This window comes from Capricornis sumatraensis, chromosome 22, assembly GCF_032405125.1.
Source record: "Capricornis sumatraensis isolate serow.1 chromosome 22, serow.2, whole genome shotgun sequence".
In the NCBI taxonomy this organism is placed as follows: domain Eukaryota; kingdom Metazoa; phylum Chordata; class Mammalia; order Artiodactyla; family Bovidae; genus Capricornis; species Capricornis sumatraensis.
The window spans coordinates 33,540,474-33,562,484 of record NC_091090.1 but is presented as its reverse complement, the minus strand read 5'-3'; the positions used below and the strand labels follow the sequence as shown (position 1 = coordinate 33,562,484).

Sequence of the window (22,011 nt, the reverse complement as noted above, 5' to 3'; positions counted from 1 at the left end):
ACGCCTGAAATACTGAGCACACACACGAGCACTAACGTGAGCCACAGGTGAGTGGGCTTGGCAGGGAGTGCCGCAGGAAGTATTCAGGGAAGGGCCTCAGTCTGGGAAGAAGCGGAGAAGCAGCCAAGAGAAGCAGGCGGGGCACCGGACCACGCCCACTTTCCTTCTCCAACACCAAGGGGAAGGGAACTATCTTGAGTCCCAAATCTCGCTATTTTAACATTTCCTCGCGCTGTCTCAGAAAAACCAACCTCTTGTACTCTCCCGTCGTTATTAATCGTTCGCCCCAAATCTCGTGACTTCCGAAAATATCGCGATGTTTCAGCTTTTACTATTTTCGTTAGCAGCCCCTGTGAGAAAATTTTTTAAGTCCGTTTTTAACACTATGTGTTGGTAAATTGTATATGCATATTGCTCTTCTCAACATATTTTATTTTAGAAATTAGAGGATGGGAAAAAAAGGCTGTGTCAGAAGTGGGATTCGAACCCACGCCTCCATACGGAGACCAGAATCCCCACGGCGGGGAAGCTTTAGCTTGAGTCTGGCGCCTTAGACCACTCGGCCATCCTGACACCTCGGAAAAGCACAAAGATTTTGCACTAAAATAGATACAAAGATCAGCGTCTCTGTGACGTATAGTCTAGGAAGATGTTAACTTCCGGATCGAGACTAAAAGGCCACCCATGGCTTGAAAAGGAAAACAGCTTATGTTTCCGGAGGGAAGGAAAGAAAGAACCGAACGACGTTTAGCCCAAGTCGCTTGGTAGGTTTCCCAGCCTCTCATCTTTACCGAAACCTTGAGCGTGGTTTTTGCCCCAGGCTTATTTTTGAAGACAGTGAGGAACAACAAAAATCCAACAAAAGCCCCAGATATTATGGCATAGACCATTTTATTGTCTCTGATTCCTTTTCGTCCCCAGATCTGCCTTGCCACTGGAGAAGTGTTTGTTTTGGGCTCCGAAAGTGACGGCCGAGGAACAGCCTTGGAAAGTCCTCGTAGGGCGACAACTCCCGCCGATGGAAGACTTGATGAGACAAGTTTCTACGCAAGAGTTTGACCTATTCCAGGTCCAGAGAAACTCAGTGACACGCTTGCTCCCGACCTTCCTGGTCACTCTCAGATATTCCTGATTGAAAGTCTCCGTGGCGTCCATTGCCAGGTAGCAGATAAAATGGCGATTTTTAAAAGGGATGGCTGGGTGAAAATAAGCGGAACGTGCCACACTTCCTGACAGACTTTTCCAGCTCTTTCTCAGCTTTGTGCGAAGTAATATGAGCTTTGAGTCTGGAAGGTCACATATTTTAATGAAACCTTGAAGGGTAAACAGTAAGAAATTATTCTTCCAACTAGGCTGAAAACTAAATATTTTCAGATGTCCATAATTATTATTTTAAATTCTACAAGTGGAATCACTAGATCTTTATCCAGTTTAACTTTATATTGGCGTATAGTTGATTTACAATGTTTTGTTAGTTTCAGGTGTACAACTCAGTGATTCAGTTACATATATACATATATCCATTCTTAAAGTTTATCCAGTTTTAAAAGCTTTTAAAACACACTGCCCACCTACCTCCCCAAAATTTTGAAGCAATTTAGAGTCATGTCCATGGTTTTTCAGGCAAGAGTACTGAAAAGTGAAGTCTCTCAGTCGTGTCTGACTCTTTGTCACCCCATGGACTCTAGCCTACCAGGCTTCTCCGTCCATGGGATTTCCCAGGCAAGAGTACTGGAGTGGGTTGCCAGTGGGCTGCAATTTCCTTCTCCAGAGAATCTTCTGGACCCAGGGATCGAACGAACCCTAGTCTCCCACATTGCAGAAGATAACCCAAAGATGACCAACAGAATACTATGATTAAACGGTTAACAACAAAACATTTTGCTGGGTGACAGTTTTATTAGTGAGGTTCAGTATTCATGTTTCAAGGATTTTTATATTCTTCTCTAAATTGCTTACCCAACCTTTGAGGTGTTCATCCTTCCTTGATTTGTAAAATTCATTTTATGAAAAATAAACCTGTCTGATAATCTTTATTTACAAAGAACCCAAGAAGAAATTTCTTTTACTAACAAGAATCCTATTAAGTCCCTTAAACACTACTTTCCATGTATAGAAACTATAGATATAAAACTCTAGTTTTATAGTGAGCTGTAAATTTTACAAGGTTCTCATGTCAATCTTTAAAAACCAAGCTGTGGCCCACATTTCATGTCCTTATAATGTTACCATGCTAACATTTACTTTTATTCCTGGTCATTTTTTAGTTCCATCTCTTTCTTCCTTTATGGAATATTAAACTCCTGATATTTTGATTTTATGCGTTAAATGATTTGAAGTACTTTCCAGAATAGGTAAGGTATAATTAAATATGTAAACAATTTTACAATTTATTAACAATATTTATTGTGCAACAGGACTTCCCAGAGGCTAGTGTACATTTTTTGAAAACAACTGAATGAAGGATTTTGAAAGGCCTCAAAATTTAAAAGGGTGAGGCTTCCCTAGTGGTCTAGTAGTTAAGACTGTGCTTCTACTGTGTAGGACACAGCTTCCATCCCTGACAGAGTAACTAAGATCCCACATGCCTCGGGGCTCTACAAAAAACAGATTTTAGAGTGGAGGGAACTAAAAAAAGATGACTGTGTTTGTTTATACCAATTTAAATAACAGGATTTAATTTCCAACCTTGAAATTAATCTCTTGACTGTTTTATGTGGAAATGTACTTGGGGCAATACTGTCATATTTAAGTATTATTTGCACAATGTGAAATCTAAGCTATTAATGCTTTATAAATATTCTAGCAAAGTCAGTTCCGCTAGAATAATCTACACTGGTTTGACTGAACTTTCTCATTATTCTTTACAAAGACCTCACAAAGAAATTACTGGGTTAAAGGAGGCGCAAGAGTGTAGTGATTTAATTGCATAATCAAGTCAAAATTTATTGCAGGACCATGTTAATTTGTAGTAACCTCTCAACCTCAAGAAAAAGTGCACTAAGGAAGAAATGCAGATCTAGGCTTTAACTTTCTCCTGACCACCATGGTCGGCACTGTGGTCTCCTGAAAGCACACAGTGTTTCACTTACCCACAAATGGTCTTTTGCCTCATCCCACTATTTCATGTTATTTTTTTCTCTTCTTAATTGACTTTATTAATTTTTCCAAGGACAGAGTCAGGTTCTCTTGTATTCTCAACAGTCAAGTTCATCTGGGGCACCTAACACTGTTTAACTTTTGTTTTGAATGAATGAATTGTTGTCATGCATTTGTGAAGAAGCAACCCACAAATCACTGGTACACTAAGGATCTTTCTAGTTTTATTTTGCTGGGAGATGTGTGATTTCCATCCATACTGTGGTCACGATCCCTGATGAAGATGTTAACAAATGGATCTATTTACTATATGCTAGCTCTTGCTCTTACTTTCTTAGTGCTTTGAAGTGTTGCCTTTAAGGCAACTGTCACGTGCATCCTCTCATCTTGTCAGCTGCATATCCTAGATGGCAGTTTCCTTTCATTCTCTGAAACTTCCCTTCTAGGCCTTGTCTACTCTTGGGGAAGATGCTCTTCTGTACCCACCAGATCAGTATCAGAGAAAACAAGAGCAGCTGAAGACAAACACAATTTTCCTGAGGCAAAAAAAAAAAAAAAAAAGAATGAGTGGTTGAAGTATGAATATGTAATTAACAACTTCAGATATTCTGAGGAAAGGACCAGAGAGGAACCAGAAGAACTGGACCCCATGTTTGCCTAAAGGGGTCCATATTGTGACCTGATGAATTCAAATGCTTACCTTCCTGCAGATCGTCTGCAAAGTTCATTTAACTTCATTCAAAATGACAGGTTAAAAAAATTTGTTTTTAATACCTCTAAACCCACCACCTATAAGAATCATAGGATAAACAGTACAAAGCACATCAATTCACACCCTCCTTCTCTACTCTGTCCTCCACATGGCCCACTGGTAACCACAAACCTTTTGTCCATATCATAGAAAGGGTACTGTAAAGTATACAGTCTTTTTGAGACTTTTTCCCATTCAGCATTGTTAGTAAGATTCAGTCTTGTAGTATATCCCAGTTCAAATTGGAAGTAGCTTTGCTGAATCCAAAGAGGTTGCTTACCGCTGCTCCAGCTGCTGCTGTTAATAAAAATTCATTAAGATGCTGCTCCTATTAGTACTGAGTCTACTGGAGATAAAACAGACCCCGTGTGAGACCTTTTGTTAGCCTGGAGACAGCTCCAATCAGTCGAGCACCAAGGATCAGGGAGTCTTTCCTAGGGGCACATTTTCTTGGGACTGGTACCAAGCAAGGTGCCCTCTTTATGGGCTCTTATTCTTCCTCCTTGTCCCAATGGACTGTATTAAGTTAAACTGAAATGTGATTCTGACTGGGTCTCTTCACCCAGTTTTCCAGTTGCGAATTCCTGAATCTAGAGTAGACAGACTTACTGTTAAAGGCTGGTATCCCAGGTCAACAGACTGGCACCGCAAGGCCTCAGTCTCTACCTTTCCATGCAGAAAAGCATAATCCATAGATATTGTGAGGCAGGATATGATGTATGTGGACATGTATTTCACCTTGGTCTGAATCCTGGCCCTGTTGCTTCCTAACTGTACACCTTGGATAAATCACTACCCTCTCTATGCTTCAATTTTCTTGTGTAAAATAAAGGCAACAGTATCTACTTTATCTTGTAGGGTTGTTTAGAGCATTAAATAAGCCATTGTACACAAAGCACTTCATATTATGTGCTGAGCATTGCTCTATATCTGTGTAGTAGTATTTTATATACATAATATATATATGTTCAGTTCAGTTCAGTTCAGTCGCTCAGTCGTGTCTGACTCTTTGCGACCCCATGAATCGCAGCACGCCAGGCCTCTCTGTCTATCGCCAACTCCTGGAGTTCACTCAGACTCACGTCCATCGAGTCAGTGATGCCATCCAGCCATCTCATCCTCTGTCGTTTGTTAGCACATGTATTTATATCTATTGAGACTATTCAGCAAAAGCTAACCTAGCCTCATGGAAGCCCCTCTCTGAAGCTCCTGGTTATTTCTCTTAAAACCTTTTGAATAAATAAATGAATCAGGACACATCACCAATGCATGATCTTCAGCCATGAACCACAATGTTGGGTACAAGACTAAGACCATAAAATCTTGTCGTTTTGAGGTCATGTCCAAAAGCAAAAAAGATCAAAAACCTCCTGGAAAAGAGCTGTCCTCTCAGCGTATTTTTCCTCCTTAGAATGTGGTGCCCTCCATGACCCTAAGGGCTTAGGCTGCTGCTTCTGAGGTGGGAAGCAAGCTCTGGGTGCTCTGATCTATACCAAGCATTGCTGCATACCCCACTGTCAGTTATAATAAGCACTTGAGAGAACACTTTTCCAGAGAAGTGACAGGATTAGCCAATACAAAGCTGTAGGCTATGAAACTCCAACACTACTTTCCAAGGACCAGTAGAAAGCAGTGACATGGTAGTTTTTATCATCCAGTTGAAAGTAAAATATTGACCAGAATGAGATTCTCAAACCATAGAGGTTAATGGTGTTGATTTCCTCCAGTATCTATGAACCCAGTCCTACCAAGACCCAGAAAATAACAACAGTGTAAACAACATCCATACTCACTTTATTTTTAAACAGAGGAGCATGTACCCAAAGAAAGAGAAGACTAAGAACCATCATGGGGGCTTGTGCTAAGTGATCTGCCTTGGCTTTCTGACCTCAGAATGCCTCGTGATCCAATGGCCATAGGGATGGAATAGCCCCTTGATGGTACACACATCAGAAAGGTAAACTCCCTCTTCCCTTGAAATAGAAGGGAGAAATGGAGACAAGTCAATGAATCCCCTGGAATATTGCCCCAGAATCCTTCCAGGGATAGGGTATGACTGACCATCAGTCCACAAATGGAAGTGGGAAGGGAGGTAGCAACAATGAGTGGTGCTGAGCAGAAAATAATCCCGGATGATGTGCATCCAGGACCAGGATACACTTTTCATTAGAATGAAGGGAGCTGACAAAGCCCTCAAAAAAATAGAGGCAAAGAGCACATTGATTAGAACATTATCTCCTAACAGAGGTGGGGCTATTTCCCACCATTACTGTAAAATAACTGTAACTAATCAAAACACATACAGGCCTCTTTAATGGAGTTAATAAAACTACAGCAGATTGGGAATCAGGGGTAGAGGTACTAATCCCAAAGGAAAAACTGGGACAAAGGGATCCATGCTGACAGGACTTTATAGTCCAGCTGTGGGTTCTCAGAAAGAAGCCCTGGTTCAGAAATGACAGCTAATACCCATGATCACTATATGGGGCTGAGCCCAGGTGTAAGAATCTTGAATGGCTCTCCTAACCCAAGATTATCCATATTGTTTATCCCCTCCAGTAATGTATAAGACCAAGAAGTGTGGAACACTGGAGGTGGACATCTGGTTTTTATTTCTGGGCAATCTCGATAACTTATTACATCTCACAATTTTCATGGGAAGGGGGGGATGGCAGAGAACACAGACATCCTGTCTCGCACTGCAGGGCACGGAAAGTGGTAAGAACATCCAGCTGTGATGGGCAGGAAGTGGCAAGGCAACAAGATGCCTCATGCCTGGGGTGGGAGTACAGCCAGCAGCCCTTCTGGCCTGAGTTCACCTCCTCAAGGGGAGGTCTCCATGGAATGACCATGATTCCCAACATGGCCAGAAAACCCATCGATGCCACTCATGGGGCAGATGATCAGAGGAGCTGCGCTCTTCCCTCCAGAGTAACTCAGACTGAAGTAGGGCCGGACAGGCCCACAGAAGGTAGCATGAGAGAAAGTAAAGGTGTGACACCTCTCTGTCACGTTGTAGAAGGAGACCTCGCCAGCATCATAGTCCAAGAAAATCCCCACCCGTTGGAGAGGGGTCCGCAGGGGGAGGGCAGTCATTGGGGAGGTGAGAGCCCAGTATTCTTTCCCATACCACAAGGACACTGCCCAGAATCCATTCTGGGGTGCTGAGGTTACCCCACCTTTTCTGCACACTGAGTCTTCACAGACACCTATGGTCCACTTGGCTTTATCTCCCACCTCTACCTCCCAATAGTGTCTCCCAGCGATGAAGCATGGAGAGCCCAAGACACAGGGAAACAGATTGAAGCGCTCAGGGTTGTCGGGCAGGTCCTGCTGGAGGTAACTGTACCGCACTTGGCGCAGGTTATCAGAGAGGATCAGGCTGGGGTAGGCTGTGTCTGGGTCCAGAGTCACATCCACTGCAGAGAAATACAGGGGCAGAGGAGGATTAGCCAAGCACCAGGACAGCCCGCTCTGAACATTCAGCTTTTCTCCTATCCCTGAGAAGAGAGTAAGAGCGCTCCAGCAAAGACACATTCATTTTATACATTTAAGTCCACCCTGAAGCTGACATTCCCAAAATTACTGTTTGGATTAGGTAGTTATCTCATTTAGCTAGGATATATTGGAAGTACTGAAATTTTTACCTTGCTTTTCCACATTTTAAACCACAAATATCTGTTATAAGCTGAATTTAAGGTTTTCTTATGTGTATGTCCAACCCCTTAATCCGAAAGCCTCAGGGGCCAGAAGTTTACAGTATTTAGACAGAGGGTGTGGTGTAGCACTCTACAACCAATACTAACAGATCTGCTGTGAAACATATGGATATTCACATTATGTCAGATAAAGACACTAAATAGTGCCACATGCATCTGACAATCGTGGTGGTTTCCAGTTTTAAAATCACTGACATATTCTCTCACTTGTTCTTCATACCTTGTTCAGAAGGAATATTCCCTAACATTATCTCTCTGAACCATAGTTCAGGTAGGCTGACTGTCTCCCTCAAAAGGCTCATGACAACTGGTGGTGACCAAGAACCTCAGAGGCATGGTTCGTGGTTCAACAATGTGTTCACAACAGTTCCCATTTATTCCCTCATATCATGGGTAGACCTCGTACCTCCAACCAGACATTTAGCCCCAAGGGTAGGTCAGTGCCTTATGCTCTCTGGTTCCCTCTACTGTACCCTATGCAATATTAGGAAATGGAAGACATAAGCAACATATTCAATCTTGAAAGAATTAAATATGGATCACAACCAGGGGACATTAATGAAAGAAGACCCATTGTTTGTAGAGTCCCTCTGTTCATGATGAAGAAGGAAATGGCAACTTGTTCCAGTATTCTTGCCTGGAGAATCCCATGGATGGAAGAGCCCAGCAAGCCCCAGTCCATGGGGTCACAAAGAGGTGGACACGACTGAGCAACTAACACACGTGCTGTTTGTCCATGAAGAAGATCCCATGAACTAGAAGGTGGTCATGTGAATACAAACCTCAGACGAGTTTGAGATCATAGATTTACCCAGTCTGTGAACCTCAGGTGAAGGTGACTGTCAAGGGGAGGGAGAGTTTCAACTCTAGATCTCAGACAGAGAAGGGATGACTCCAGATTTTTCCTAGACTTTCCCTAGCTCTCAGAATAAGAGGCAAGCTCAATCTTTTTAGAACGATGCTTTTGTAAACCACACACTGCCCAAGGCTGGGTGGGCACAGCAGTGGACCAGTGTACCAGCAAGTGGCAGTGCGCTAACTTTTGGAAACTGTAGTTTCAACTCTATAATCCTTCCTAGCACCTGAATTCAATTTCCTCCTCTTTCAAAGGTCCATGGGTTCAGATTTGAGGCCTTTTAGGAAGCAAATATTACAAACACATAGAAATAACAAATTTTTTGTGATTATTATCATTTTTTAAAAAATAAATGTAACCTAAAGGATTCAAATTAAGGCACTTTCCAAAATCATTCACAATAATAGTGAATGATAGTTAGTGAATAGTAGTTAGGTTGATAAGGATTTTTACTCCTTCTTCCAAATGGTTTTGTCTCCTATCACCCACCTGAGTATAACTGGGCCTCTCTCAATTCTGAAAAAAAAAAACAAAAGAGAAAAGAAGTTATAGAAGTTATCTGAATATTTCTAGGACGTACCCAACAGAAGGAGCTTTAGGAGTCATCATAAAGCAATGGTTTCCATTAGAACTCCTGCTGTCAGTCCTGCATTAATTTTTTCATATAGCGTTAAGACTCCATCTTCCAGCCAAGAGCTCTAAGGGAAGAGGGGTTGGGAACTTTGAGCATAAAGATAACACAAGCTCGACACTGGAAGCATATGGGGTCAAACTGAGGCAAGATTAAGGATTCCACTCCTCAGTGGGTCAGCTGGCTCTGCAGGGAGAGACATGGTTCTAAGTCCACATCATACATAACTCTTGGATTCATAAGCTACCTGTTCTAGGGGATGTGTGGTTCAAGTGACACCAAGCTTGCCCCTACCAAGCTGGGGCAAACTATACCATTTGCAGCAAAATGCATTTACAGTTGACAAAGCATTTTCACAGGTATGTTCTCAATGGGCTGCTTAAGTGCAGGAGAAAAGCAGGAAAAATAAAGGAGAGTCAGATCAAGGAATGTCGTGTCTGAGCTAACCACTTGTGGTATTAAGTGGAGTTTCTCCTTGTTCTGCTTGTGAGCATTCCCTAAATCCATGTTGCCAGATGTGAAAAACGTATGTATCTGAAAAGATGTCATGCAAATAAAGTTTTAGCACATATAGGAAATTATAAAAATTATGCGGATTTGTAATTTATAGTAAATATGAAGTGAATATGTAGATATAAGGGTTTCAGATTCTATCAAGCTGCCTAGGAATTTCAGCATTTTGTACACAGCCAATGGGCTAAGGCTTCCCTGGCGGCTCAGTGGTAAAGAATCCACCTGCAATGCAGGAGCTGCAGGTTCAGTCCCTGAGTGGGGAAGATCCCCTGGAGGAGGGCATAGCAACCCACTCTTGTCCTGAGAACCCCAGGGACAGAGGAGCCTGGCAGGCAACAGTCCATTGGATCACAGAGTCAGATATGACTGAAGTGACTTAGCACGCACGCATATGTGTTATATGCTTATAAGTTACTATGAGCAGATGTTATATTTGAAGAGTGCCCCTTAAATACCTAGAACACTTTATTTAATAAATATACATGAAGGTTCCCTTCTAGAACGCTTCAGAAATTGTAAGTAAACCTAATCCTTACAGCCTTGTGAGGTAAGAGCTATCAGAATGATAGCTTATCATTCTGTGTAGAATGTAGAATGCTTATCAGGTGGCAGAGGGGGGCCCAGGACCCAGGCAGCCAGACTCCTGAACCCCTGTTCCTACCCAGGTTCCTGCCCTCGAGGTGCTGCCTCAACCAGCGATGCTCAATTCTTCCTCCTCCCGGTCAGTACCAGTGCCCATATGCAGCAGAAACTCGATAAATTATAACTACAAATACTAGCTCAAATGGAATATAGCTAGAATAGTTTCTCTTGATTGTCTTTCTCAATTAAAAATAATTTTAAAATAATCAAATTAATTCTGCATTAATTGTTGGATTGTATATTTTCCTCTTCCATTAATGTAGATTGAAAAATAAGTGTATTTAGTTAAAAGACTTCAAATTGAAACAAGAGGCTATTAATTGAAAAAATTAACAAAGCCAAAAGAAAGATGCGAAATATCGGGGAATCCGGCCATTTCCCATTTTCCCATACTCTGGTGTGGATGTTTATCTTTCCAGGAAACTTCAACATCAACAGTCCATTAAGTAGATAAATTTACCTTGGATTTTCTCCATATCTGACTGCATTTTTTCTGTGGGGAGAAAAGAAGATATTCAGTTTGCATTCCATGATCTAGCTGGAAAACACTTCCTCTCAGGCAATACAGTTATTCAGAGCATAAACCCTCAGAGATCCCTCTTCTCATATTACCTGTGAATTGCTTCAGACTCTCAGTCAAGAACAGACACTTCTGAGCAAAAATGTGGATTTTCTCTTGCAGATCTGGAGGTGTGATCCAGGGTTCAGGAATCCTGATTCTTTCAGCCCTAAGTTTAAAAAAATCCATGAGTGAATCTCTTACCCCCACCCCCACCCCAAACTTCTTTCAGGGTCTAGGACAAAGCCTGGGCTATACCGGCCAGTCAGTGGATTGGTGGACAGTCTTTAATAGCAGCCAGTAGAGCCCTTTTCCTATTCTCTTCCTAGACTGTGATCCTCTGGACCAGAATTGGGGAGTCCTCTTACCTTCATATTCTCCCACAGCATTAGCTTCTGGCTTTTCAAATGGCATATGCCCTCAGAAAGATTCACTGAATTAAACTGACTATAAGTGAGACCTTGCCAGAAAGCACTAGATTCCATGATCAAGTCCTTGGTATTCATGGTGGGCAATGACCCATAACCCTCAGGTTCCCAAATATGGCAAGAATGACATTTTCAAACAGATGGGTACTCTCTGGACAATATCCAGTTACCCATCAACCCCCTCAAAGGGTCTGTGGCAAACACTGACTGCTAATCACATGCCCAATATCCGTTCTCTCATCTTCCAAATTTTACTGGGTTCATGCCTGCCTAGTCTGAATGTGACCATGTAACTAAGCTCTGGCCAATGAGAGCTAAGAAGTATCTTGCACTAATTTGAGAAGTCTGCTTAAAAAGGAATGCAATGTGACTTATCTCTTTCCTGCTGGTTAGCGTTCTAGGAAGTTTCTTGGGCTGTAATAATGAGGAGCATAGCTTATGTATGGCAGAAGAGTAAATAGAAAGAAACCTGAGAGTCTGATGATAAACACTGGAGCCACCAAACCAGCCCTGGGCTAGCTATCTGCACGTTTCTTTAATGGTGGCAAAATGTTTTAGTTATATTTAAGTCAAGTCAAAGATTAAGTCAAAAAATTTTCAGAGTCAAACCCAAACTTAACGTTCACAGATGCTAGAACCTAAAGGATCTATCTCTGTGTTAGTTCAGAACTAGACTGACATCAAAAAGTAAAAGCAGCAAGTGAGGGCAGTATTTGTTAGGGCCACTTGGCAGGGACTAGTACAAGTTCTAGCTCAATACCATCCCATGTGAGCAGTCCTCAAAAAGCTCAGCTCTATCAATAATTCTATTCACAGGGCCCTTCTAGCCCATCTCCTCTTCAAATGCTCTCACACAATCAAGCTGCACTTCCTCTGAAGGGTTTTCACCCTTCAGGGTTTTACTTAGCTTCAAAGTTCAGTTTCCTCAGTCAGGCTTTACCCCAGTAGGCATTCCTACAACAAACATAATATTCCCCAAGGTCTCTCCCATCTGTCCTTGCCATCCAACACTGAAAACACAATTTAATTGTGGCTTCTTGCCCATTCTGGGCTTTTCCCGCTTGGTCATGTTCCAACTCCCAGGGAGCTCTTCCTCACTGTCCATCTGATGACACAGTAGAGAAATAATAAAAACAAGAGCCAGAATCCAGGTAACTCATGACTCATCTCTGAGCTGGTCACACTTTTCTTAGCCTGTATTTTCCCCATTACAGAAAAAAGAGAGCCAGAAACAAAGACAGAGATAACAAAAGAGAAAGGATTCTGAAACAAAGACTATAAAATACCCTTGCACTTTGCCCGAGGCCCTGTGAGTCTCCACCCTCTCCATAGAAGTGTCCTCATAAACTACCAGCACCCTCCCAAGTGGGCCCCCTATTTCACTCCTCACCCTCTTATTTGTCAATAATTCCTCAGTTTTACTGAGAAGAGCTGCAGTCCATCTAGTTCTTTGCACACTAGTGACTCAGTTCGGGGACAGACAGGGTATGTCTCAAATTTGGTAAGATGTCCTCAGGCTCTGGGCTCCTTCCAGAGTTTCTAAGTATGAGGGAAAGTCTACTCAGGCTTGATTTAGCACTGGGGAAAGAGAAAACTGTACCTGCTCAATGTGTCCCCGATGTCCTATAAGAGAAAGGAAAATGAAAACCATGAGGAATCATTTATAATGTCAGTTTTCTCTCACAGATGTTTGTTAGAAACTGAGCTGCAGGCTGGCCCTCCTGGGAGAAACCAGGGAGACAAGGAGCACACACTGTGTAAAACCTGGGCAGAAGAAACTGGGATACACACTATTTGCTATTCCAGCACCTTCCTGCATTCCCTTCCTGCACACTAGTCAAAGATCTCCAAGTTTCAAATTTCCTAACTCAAGCATCTCACTCTTGGACCACAACTGCCTACCTGCCCGCCCAGCTTGCTTTCTTTGACCTATTATTGTGTGTGTGCGCGAAAAGTTGCTTCAGTTGTGTCCGACTCTTTGCGACCCTATGGACTCTTTGCCAGGCTCCCCTGTCCATGGAATTCTCCAGGCAAGAGTACTGGAGTGGGTTGCCATTTCCTCCTCCAGGGGATCTTCCCAACCCAGGGATCAAACCCATGTCTCCTGCACAGGCAGGCTGATTCTTTACCGCTGAGCTACCAGGGAAGACCCCGATATTGCCTTAATACAGGCTAATTATTTTAAAAATATCTCTCCACTTGGGTTTCCCAGGTATTGTCCCATGATTAAATTCAAGCTTACATTGTGTCTCCTTCTAAAGATACTTGCTATTTACTTTCCCTTTATAGGTGGTATGTTATAGCTACTATTTTTCCTTTTGTAATTAAAAAGTAATCTCAAAGTGACACTTTGAAATTAACATTCCAGCCCTTATCAAACTCCCCCTCAGATTAAGCATCTGTAGATAATTATTGTCTAAATTACCTTTCACCATGATAGCTGCCAAATGATCATTTTCTTGCCTCAAAATTCCTTGTACATTACTTAGTCGACAGTCTAATGGAAGGAAGAATTTTCCCTAATTTATTATTAGTATAGATCCATCAATTCCTACTTTATTCAATGAGTTATAACTCATCACTATTCTTAACTATTTCAGCGCTCAAAAAACCTGAGACTTGGTCAGAGAATCTGTCACTTTTTTCCTATCTCTTCTCATCTCATTCTCCCCATTATTATCTGGTTTATCATTCCAGTGTTTACCTTGCAAATACCTAGAGATACATGTATTTTCTAATTATCTCTTCTTTCTTACACAAAAAGCATAATCTATATTTTGCACTTTGATTTTTTTCACTTCCCAATACATTATAGAAACTCCTCTATATCAGTTATATCATAGATATCTTCCTTTTTCTTTTTTTATAGTTGCATAACATTCCTCTGTGTGTGTGTGTGTGTGTGTGTACATATGTTAAAATACAGTTAGACAACAGTGGCCATCTTGCCCTGTTCCTGACCTTAGTGGGAATGTTCTCCTTCTCCACGTTAAGATTCAGTTTACTTTTCAAATGACGTCTACCATGACCACTCTCCCCCATGGAGTCCACAACTTGCCCTCTTCTTTCTCTACTTTTCTTTATCATCCAGTTTTGATTTCATGGTCCATGTGTTCAGAAATATTTTCACAAATACCTTAAAAAAATAAGCAAACCCATGGTTGCCACTGGGTAGAAAGGGATGAGGAGTGACTGTTTAATGGGTACGAGGTCTCCTGAGATGATGAATGTGTTCTGGAACTATACAGCTGTGATGGTTGGATAACATTAAGTTTACTAAATGTACCAAGCTGTACACTTTGAAATGGTGAAAATGGTTAATTTATGTTATGTATATTTTATCATAATCAAAAAGCCAGAACAGGGGGAGTTCCCTGACTGGCTCAGTGGTTAGGATTTTGTGCTTTCACTGCCATGGGCCCAGGTTCAATCCCTGGTCAAGGAACTAAGATCCTACAAATAGTGTGGCAACGCCAAAAACAAACAAAAAAACCCCTCACATCTTGCAAAGCCCTAACCCTGGATGAACCCACTACCAGCTTTCCCTAGGCCTGGAACCAGAACAGTCACAATCATAGAAAGCAAAGCCGGGATGGGAAAAAGTCACACACCTGGACAGACAAATTCTGATATAAACTGACGTTCACTGACCAAGTAACTCGACTATGTCTTGCGAACCAATTTGCTTTCCCATACTCTGAAACAATAATTTCAGAACTTTCCCACAATCCTCAAACTCATTATTTTCTCTAACCCCTGCTCAATGGCAGCCAAAGAGGATAGAAGCCAAGACGTGTTTGCTACCAATCCTCACAACCTGCTGCATCTACCTGTCCCCACCCTCCTTTCTTCTTATACAACAGAGGATATTTCAAAGCTAAGTCCCTCCTACATGCTTCAGTTACCCTTCCTTCTGCCTTCTCAGAAACAGCACATCAGAGATGAGTTCATCCTTAGAGCTTCAGTAAATTTTCTTCACCTGAATCTTTACAACAGATGCTCCTCTCCACATTTTTTTTTAAAGATATGTTTAACTGGTTTCTTTAAGCATCCTCTTCCCATAAAGCCCCACAATTCTACCTCATCTCCAAGTATTTTCTTTTTATCTCTTTCTCAGCCTTATTTATTGAAATAGTCATTTACTCTCGCAGCTTCCATTCACTCTGTCACTACAACTTCTCCTCACGTGGCTCCTGCCCAGAATGCTCCACTTGGGCAGCTCTACAAAAGTTTATCAAGGATGGTCATGTTTTTAAACCAAATGGCTCTCAGCCTTCATATTATTTCACCTTAACTGCCTTAGACTCTGTTGTCCACTGCCTCCTTCCAGAAACATTCTTCCTCCCTGATCACATATTGGCTCTCTGGTAAACTATTCCCCCTGCAAGCTCTTCCTTCTCTAACAATTAAATATTGGTGTTCATTAAGCTCAAGATTAAGTCTTCTCTTTTTAATGTGAAGTAAGGGTTGGTGAACCTTTTCTAAGGAAAAGGCCATACAGTCTCTGGCACAACTCCTCAACTCTGGTGCAACAGAGAATACAAAACAAATAAATGGGCTATGTTCTAATAATAGTGTATGGACCATGAAGCTTGAATTTTATGCAATTTCACATATCACAAAATAACAAGAGTTCTTCTGATTTTTCTTCCCCAACTATTCAAAACTAAAAAGCACAATGAGCTCGCAGGACACACACAGGTTTGACCATAGTTTTTTAACGGCAACACTGATGATACTTGTTTGTTCACTTCTTTATCATATGATCTCGACATCAGAATTTAAATTTCAGGAGAGCTTATTTATCCACTTAATTCCAGTGCTTGACCCAGAACAGAAAATTCATATGCACTGAATGAACAAACAACAGACAAACAATCAGCTCATTTCCTGTGGTCTTGCTGGGCTGGGTCTACTGCAGCTTTATCACTCATACAACCAAGATTAAATCCCAAGACTGCTTGGGCTGACCACTTCTTGTGGTACTTGTTATTTTGTGGTTGTCATAGTGCGCACATACATGTTACAATGATAGGATACTGGGGTGAGGAGAATCTTTAAACGACATGTGGGCCAAATTCCTCATTACATGAGTAACTGAGTTCACTGAGGCCCAGAGAGGTCAAGAGCCTTGCCTGTGATCAGACCACTTATCAGTGCAGGACAGGCTTGAGCAGGACAGGTCTTCCTTTCGACCTTTCCACGACACGGTGCAACTGACTGACCCAAGCTGTGCCAACCAGGGCCTCCACTGTACATTTCCCTTCTAACGTGCCCTTGCTACAATCAGAGTTTCAACAAGGGAGTAGGGGGCCCTGGATACTGCTTGGCAGAGGACTTTCAGTCTTACCTGCAGGAGCTCCCTGGTGGGTTGCTGCTGCTTCTCTTCCAGCTGGGCAATCAGGTTGCTGAGGTGGGAGATGTTGCAAGAGAACTGAGTGATGGCACCATTGATACTGTTGTAGATGGCCAAGTCTAGCTCCTCGAGACGGGCCAAAAGGCGATACTCATGCTCCTTCAAGGAGTGATACAGCTGCTCAAACTCCCAAACAATCTTCTCCCTCTCCATCTGGGTCAGGCTCTGTGTAGACCACAGGGAAGGGCAGTGAAGAGAGGAAAGGCTGCTTCTAGAGCCCTTCACATTTCTCCCCTGTCTATCTACCCCAAGACCTCATTATTTCATCCCAGTATACAAGCATCTTGTTCACTCACTTATTCTTTTCCAATGTTTATTGACTGGATATACAATGGCAGAGAACTGAATTACCCTAGTGATAACCAAGGCAGTCTGAAAAAACAAAACAAAACAAAACCCACAGTCTCTGCTCTCAAGGAACTCAGTCAAGTGAGAGTCAGGTTCACGTGATACATGTCATCATGGCTAGATAAGCACAAGGAGGGTGACAGCATTCAGCAGAAGCTGATACAGTTCTCAAAAGCAGTGTCCACAAAGAGTCTTGAAGGATGACTAGAAGTTCACTTTATGGTCAAAGAACAGGAGAGCTTTCCAGGCAGAAGAAATGCCATGGACCAAAGAGTGGAAAGGCAAATGATGGAGTCTGGCTGGAGCACATGAGTGCTTGTGAAGACGGCAGATAAAGTAAGAGATGAGAAGCCTGGTAGGACTTCACTGCAAGTGGGAGCCATGAAAGACTGTCAGAGAAGTCACATGATCGGATGGGTGCCCTGTGGAGGATGGTTTGGAACATACAAGCAAAACTTCTACAACAATCCTCACATAATAACCTTGATTAGTTTCCTTAAACCTTTCACATGTAATCCATTCCCTCTATCTGGCCTTCTGTCTCCCTGGCTTTGAGCACAATTCTCTACTGGCACAGTTTGTTTGCCAAAGGTTATCTGTCCTTCCTTCTCCACCACTTGTCCCACTGAGAGACTCCGCCAAAGCTTATTTCAGAATAAAGGGTCAGCAAACTCCCGTGTTTACTCCCTTGGAGTAAAAGTTTATTGGGAAACAGATCCACTCATTTAAATGGTGTCTTAGCTGCTTTTGAGCTATGACAAGGGAGCTGACTGGTTGTGGTAGAGGTATAGGCCACAAAGCCAAAAATATTTATTCTCTAGTCCTTTACAGAAAGGTAAGGGACTATTTTTTCCAGAACAACCACCCTCTCCCCCAAATATCCCTACCACAAAGGCCTTGGGAAACTAGGAGAAGGGAACAAAGAGAAAAGTTCAGAATAGAATCATTGCCAAGAAAAAGAACATTCCAACAAGAAGCAACAGTCAAGTTTATGGAAAGCCACTGCCAGCATCTGTCTGCAGAACAATACAAAAGGCTGCTAACCAACGCTCAAGAATTTCACCAGGATCAACCCTGATCTGCACAAAGCTAGCAGATTAAACTTTTGCTAGGTCAGATCTCCAGGGGTTTAAGTTGACTATTCCATCATTTTCGCCCCAAATGTGGGAATCCCTTGGTTCTCCAGGTGAATTCCTAACTGCCATGTAAGGTTGTTCCACCTGAACCTACAAGTTCTGGGTGATCTGACTGCACAAGGTTAAGGGAAGTTTACAAGTCTTACAATATAAGAGAGTGACCAGCAGAACCGATATTATCTATGAATTCTCAGGAACCTCACCAAGAGTTCAGCTCGCGCCTGCTCTCCCTGTGCCCTTCGCCTCTTCTTTAAGTCTTTCACTCTTTTTAGGTGGTCCAGCTGGTTCTGGATTTGCTCCTGATAAAGCAAAAACAGAGGTACAGTTCAAGATAAGGCAGGCCTTAGCAGTGTGACTCTTATCACCTGTGTAACCCACATTCATGATGCCAAGTTCCTGGTGAGAGCCTGTCCTTGGATCACACTGCCATCACCGTGGCACCACACCTCTCCTTTGGTAGTTTGTATCTTAAATGGTGGGTCACCTACCTGCCTTTGGAAGGATACCGCATGGCTTAGTGGAAAGGTGAATAGACTAGAAGGCTTTAGTTGTCGAGCTTTCAGGGACGGGTACGGAGAGAAAAGGACTTAACTTCTCCTATTTTCCCCTGGTGTGACATGAACCAACACCACCTTCTCAACCTAATAGTGTTCAGTGTGAGTAAAATGGTATTTTTGAAAGCACCATAAATGTTCAGTGAATAATTTTGCATGAACGTACTCACATTTACACATGTACATAATTGTGTGCATGTTCTCTGCAGTCCTCAAACACAGATTATGTGCACACCTTGAATGTTGTCTTACAACTATTTTATATTTAATACTTTATTTCCATGCTATTGTTGAGCTGTACAAATCTGTTGGTGCACAAGGGGATCCACACAGCATTTTATTTCACTCAGTCTTCATTAAGTCTTATCTCCTATGAGTCGCACAGTGGTTAAATGACTTAGGCAGTAAGAAACTTGTTCTTTTCCGGGAGGTTCTAGAAGAGGACGGAGCACAGGGAAGTGCTGGGGGAAAGGAGAGGTGATGGGCATCTATTTGATGTGAATACAGCCGGGCAACGTCCGACTGTGTTTTGTCTGAGATCATCTAGGAGCCAACAGGAATGCGAGCGTCTCTGAAGCTTGTCGCTGCGTACGTGGTTTTACAGATATCTTATATACAGTCAAGAGGGGTCTCCATGGGCCGTCATGTATAATGTGCCCGTGAGAGGGTAAACACAGAGGCACATACGCAATGAGGGTGGGGAGACTTCTGGCTTCATCACCAGCTACAGGTTTTCCTCCCAAATCTGAGTGCCGAGGCTCTGGAGCGGACAGAGGAAATGACGGCTGTGAACCACACGTCCGGCTCAGCCATTTTCTAGGCGGAAAAAAGGAAGCCCCTTTGGCTCTCTCCTCCCTTTGTCCGACTCGCGCTCCGGCCCCTCCCCGGCCCGCGCGCCCGGCCCTCACCTTGAAGCCCTCCACCGCCTCCTCGAGCGGAAGCACGCTGTGGCCGCGGTGCTCGCGGGAGCGGTCGCACACCACGCAGATGGGCATCTGGTCCTCCTCGCAGTACAGCTTCAGGGGCTCGCGGTGTTTCTCGCACACGCCCATCTCGCCTCCGGGCCCCGACGGCCGCTCGGTGCGCAACTGCTTCACCAGCTGGGTCACGTTGGCCAGGTGCCGGTTGGGCCGCATGTGCCGCTGCGGGAAGGTCTCCCGGCACTGCGGGCACGACACATTGGTCTCCGCCGCGCCCCAGCAGCGGGCGAGGCAGGCGCAACAGATGTTGTGGCCGCAGTCGAGCATCATGGGCTCCACAAAGTACTGCAGGCACACGGGGCAAGTGGTCTCCTGCTGTAAGCACTCGGCCACGCTCCCGGAGGCCATGGCGCGGGCCCGCGGGGGCGAACGGGCATGGGCCCCGGTGCCCAGCCCAGCGCGGAGCCCAACTCGATTGCGCTCCCTCCCGTCCGCTGTTTCTGGGCGGTGCGGAAAGGCCAGCCGGGCTGACGGAGGGCGACGCCTCCCGGGCCGATCCCAGACGCGCCCGCGCGCTGGAACCGCGGGGTGGCCGGGCCGCTCCCTGAGCCGCTGCGCCGGGCGGAGGGAGTATGGGGATACCGCGGCCCCACTGAGCCCAGCGACTATGTGAAGGGACAGCAAGATCGCCGCCGATCGGACTCCCGGAGCCGGGCGCGCAAAACGCGCAGGACAACGTGGCCGCGTCGGAGCCGATCCCAGCGGCTGCGCAGACCCCACCCCTGCGCGAGCGGAAGGGGCGGCCCGGGGGCGGGGCCTGGGCCGGACCTCCTTCATAAGGCTGGAAATTCCGGCCTCAGGCCTGGACGGTTTCTTTCACTGGGAACCCGGGAGGCCTCGCCGCCAGGGCGGGGGCGGGGCGCGCGGGCGGAAGCTCCTTAGGTACGGGTCCTAGAGGCAGGCGGTGTCCACGGGGTGCGGCGGGGTCAGGATAACCCCTGCCTGCACGCTCCGGGCGCCCCCGCCGAGCCTTGGGCCTGGGGCCTGGATCCCGGGTCTTTTGTTGGGTTTCTTCTCTGGTGCTCAGGCCTCTGCCGCGGCGAGAGAAAGCTGGCTTTGTGTTGGTGTGGGAAGAAGAGACATCTGGCTTCCCTGGTAGGCCAGAGGGCTGGGAGTAGCCGACTCAGCCCCACCCAGTCTGCGAGGAACTTTATCAAACAACCCCATTGACAGGCGCTCGAAGTTATGTTTCGTAAAAGAAAGGCTTAATTATTAGATGAAAACATTTCTGTGACAGAAACAGGCAAGCCCAGTTCTGCTACTTCCTACTGTGCCTAAGCAAAGTGGTCTACCATTCTGAGCTTCAGTTTCCTGTCTGGTGAAACCGGAGTAATTATACCCCCGCGAAGAGGGAGACTTCCGTACAACTTTTTAACCCTAAGGAGGTTTACCATTAAAATAACAAAATACCCACTGCCTATAACTACTGAATAGAACTTAAACATGCTTGCTCATTAATAGAATACCTAGTGCCTAGAGCTGTACTGAATAGAACTAAACAGGCCTGCTCCTTCCCGAAGTATAAGGGGAATGATAATTCTGCGAGTAACACAGGCTGTTTTCATTATCCAACAAACTTACAAAATTTTTGCGTTGTTCGCCCATCCCTACTTTGGTGTTTCCTGTTTTCCTTTGCTATTTTCTCGATATTGTCCTTCATCCTCTAAATTTAATTGAATTTGGACAGCCTTGCCTATGTTTAATTTCCATTATTATATTTTGAACTAAGTGATTTCAACAATGTCAGTTTACAAATCTTTTTTAAATGAGTTAGTAACTGGTTGAATGTGACCTATTCCACCAGTTTCCTTGTTTATACTCTTTTTCTCTAAGCTATTTACACAATGTTTCAAAGAAACAGATCAGATACTTAAGTAACTCTGTGAGGACAGAGACTTCTCTCCAGACCTCCTGGATTGCTGTTATGCCTTGTATGTAATTATATGAAAGGACTTCAATATTTATTGGATTATTAGACTAAAAATTAACTTAATGACTCCAGGGTCACATTCTATGCATACTTCTTATCTTGATCACAGTTGTTCAGTTGCTAAGTCATGTCTGACTCTTTTCAACGCCATGGACTTCAGCACACCTGGTTTCCCTTTCCTTCAGTATCTCCTGGAGTTTGCTCAAATTCATGTCCATTGAGTCGGTGATGCCATTCAACCATCACATCCTCTGTTACCCCCTTCTCCTGCCCTCAATCTTGCCCAGCATCAGGTCTCTTCCAGTGAGTCAGCTCTTCACATCAAGTGGCCGAAATATTGGAGCTTCAGGTTCAGCATCAGTCTTTCCAGTGAATATTCAGGATTGATTTCCTTTAGGATTGACTGGTTTGATCTCCTTGCTGTCCATGGGACTCTCAAGAGTCTTCCC

General features: G+C 44.0%; 2 protein-coding genes, 1 long non-coding RNA gene and 1 other non-coding gene across 5 annotated transcripts in view; 1 reads left to right on the top strand and 3 right to left on the bottom strand.

Annotated features, from left to right (window-relative positions):
• The window catches only part of LOC138069278 (zinc finger protein 184-like), a 1,142,341-nt gene that overhangs the window by 1,083,412 nt on the left and 36,918 nt on the right, over positions 1-22,011 (bottom strand). The window lies entirely within an intron of this gene.
• On the bottom strand, positions 467-573 carry TRNAL-CAA (transfer RNA leucine (anticodon CAA)). Its single transcript has 2 exons — positions 536-573; positions 467-512 (listed from the first exon to the last, which is right to left on the bottom strand). It is a non-coding gene; the product is annotated as a tRNA-Leu (tRNA).
• LOC138069332 (uncharacterized) lies at positions 696-3,846 on the top strand. The gene is made up of 3 exons (XR_011144076.1): positions 696-764; positions 922-1,161; positions 3,546-3,846. It is a non-coding gene; the product is annotated as an uncharacterized lncRNA (long non-coding RNA).
• Positions 5,702-20,038, bottom strand: TRIM27 (tripartite motif containing 27). 2 transcript variants are annotated; one of them, XM_068960539.1, is made up of 8 exons: positions 19,561-20,038; positions 18,302-18,397; positions 16,549-16,779; positions 12,799-12,821; positions 10,824-10,939; positions 10,672-10,704; positions 8,915-8,941; positions 5,702-7,269 (listed from the first exon to the last, which is right to left on the bottom strand). In XM_068960539.1, exons 1-8 carry the CDS (start codon positions 19,978-19,980, stop codon positions 6,674-6,676), a joined length of 1,542 nt encoding a protein of 513 aa, XP_068816640.1. In that variant the 5' UTR covers positions 19,981-20,038; the 3' UTR covers positions 5,702-6,673. The 2 variants fall into 2 exon arrangements, with proteins under 2 accessions (XP_068816640.1, XP_068816641.1); XM_068960540.1 differs by lacking the exon at positions 8,915-8,941.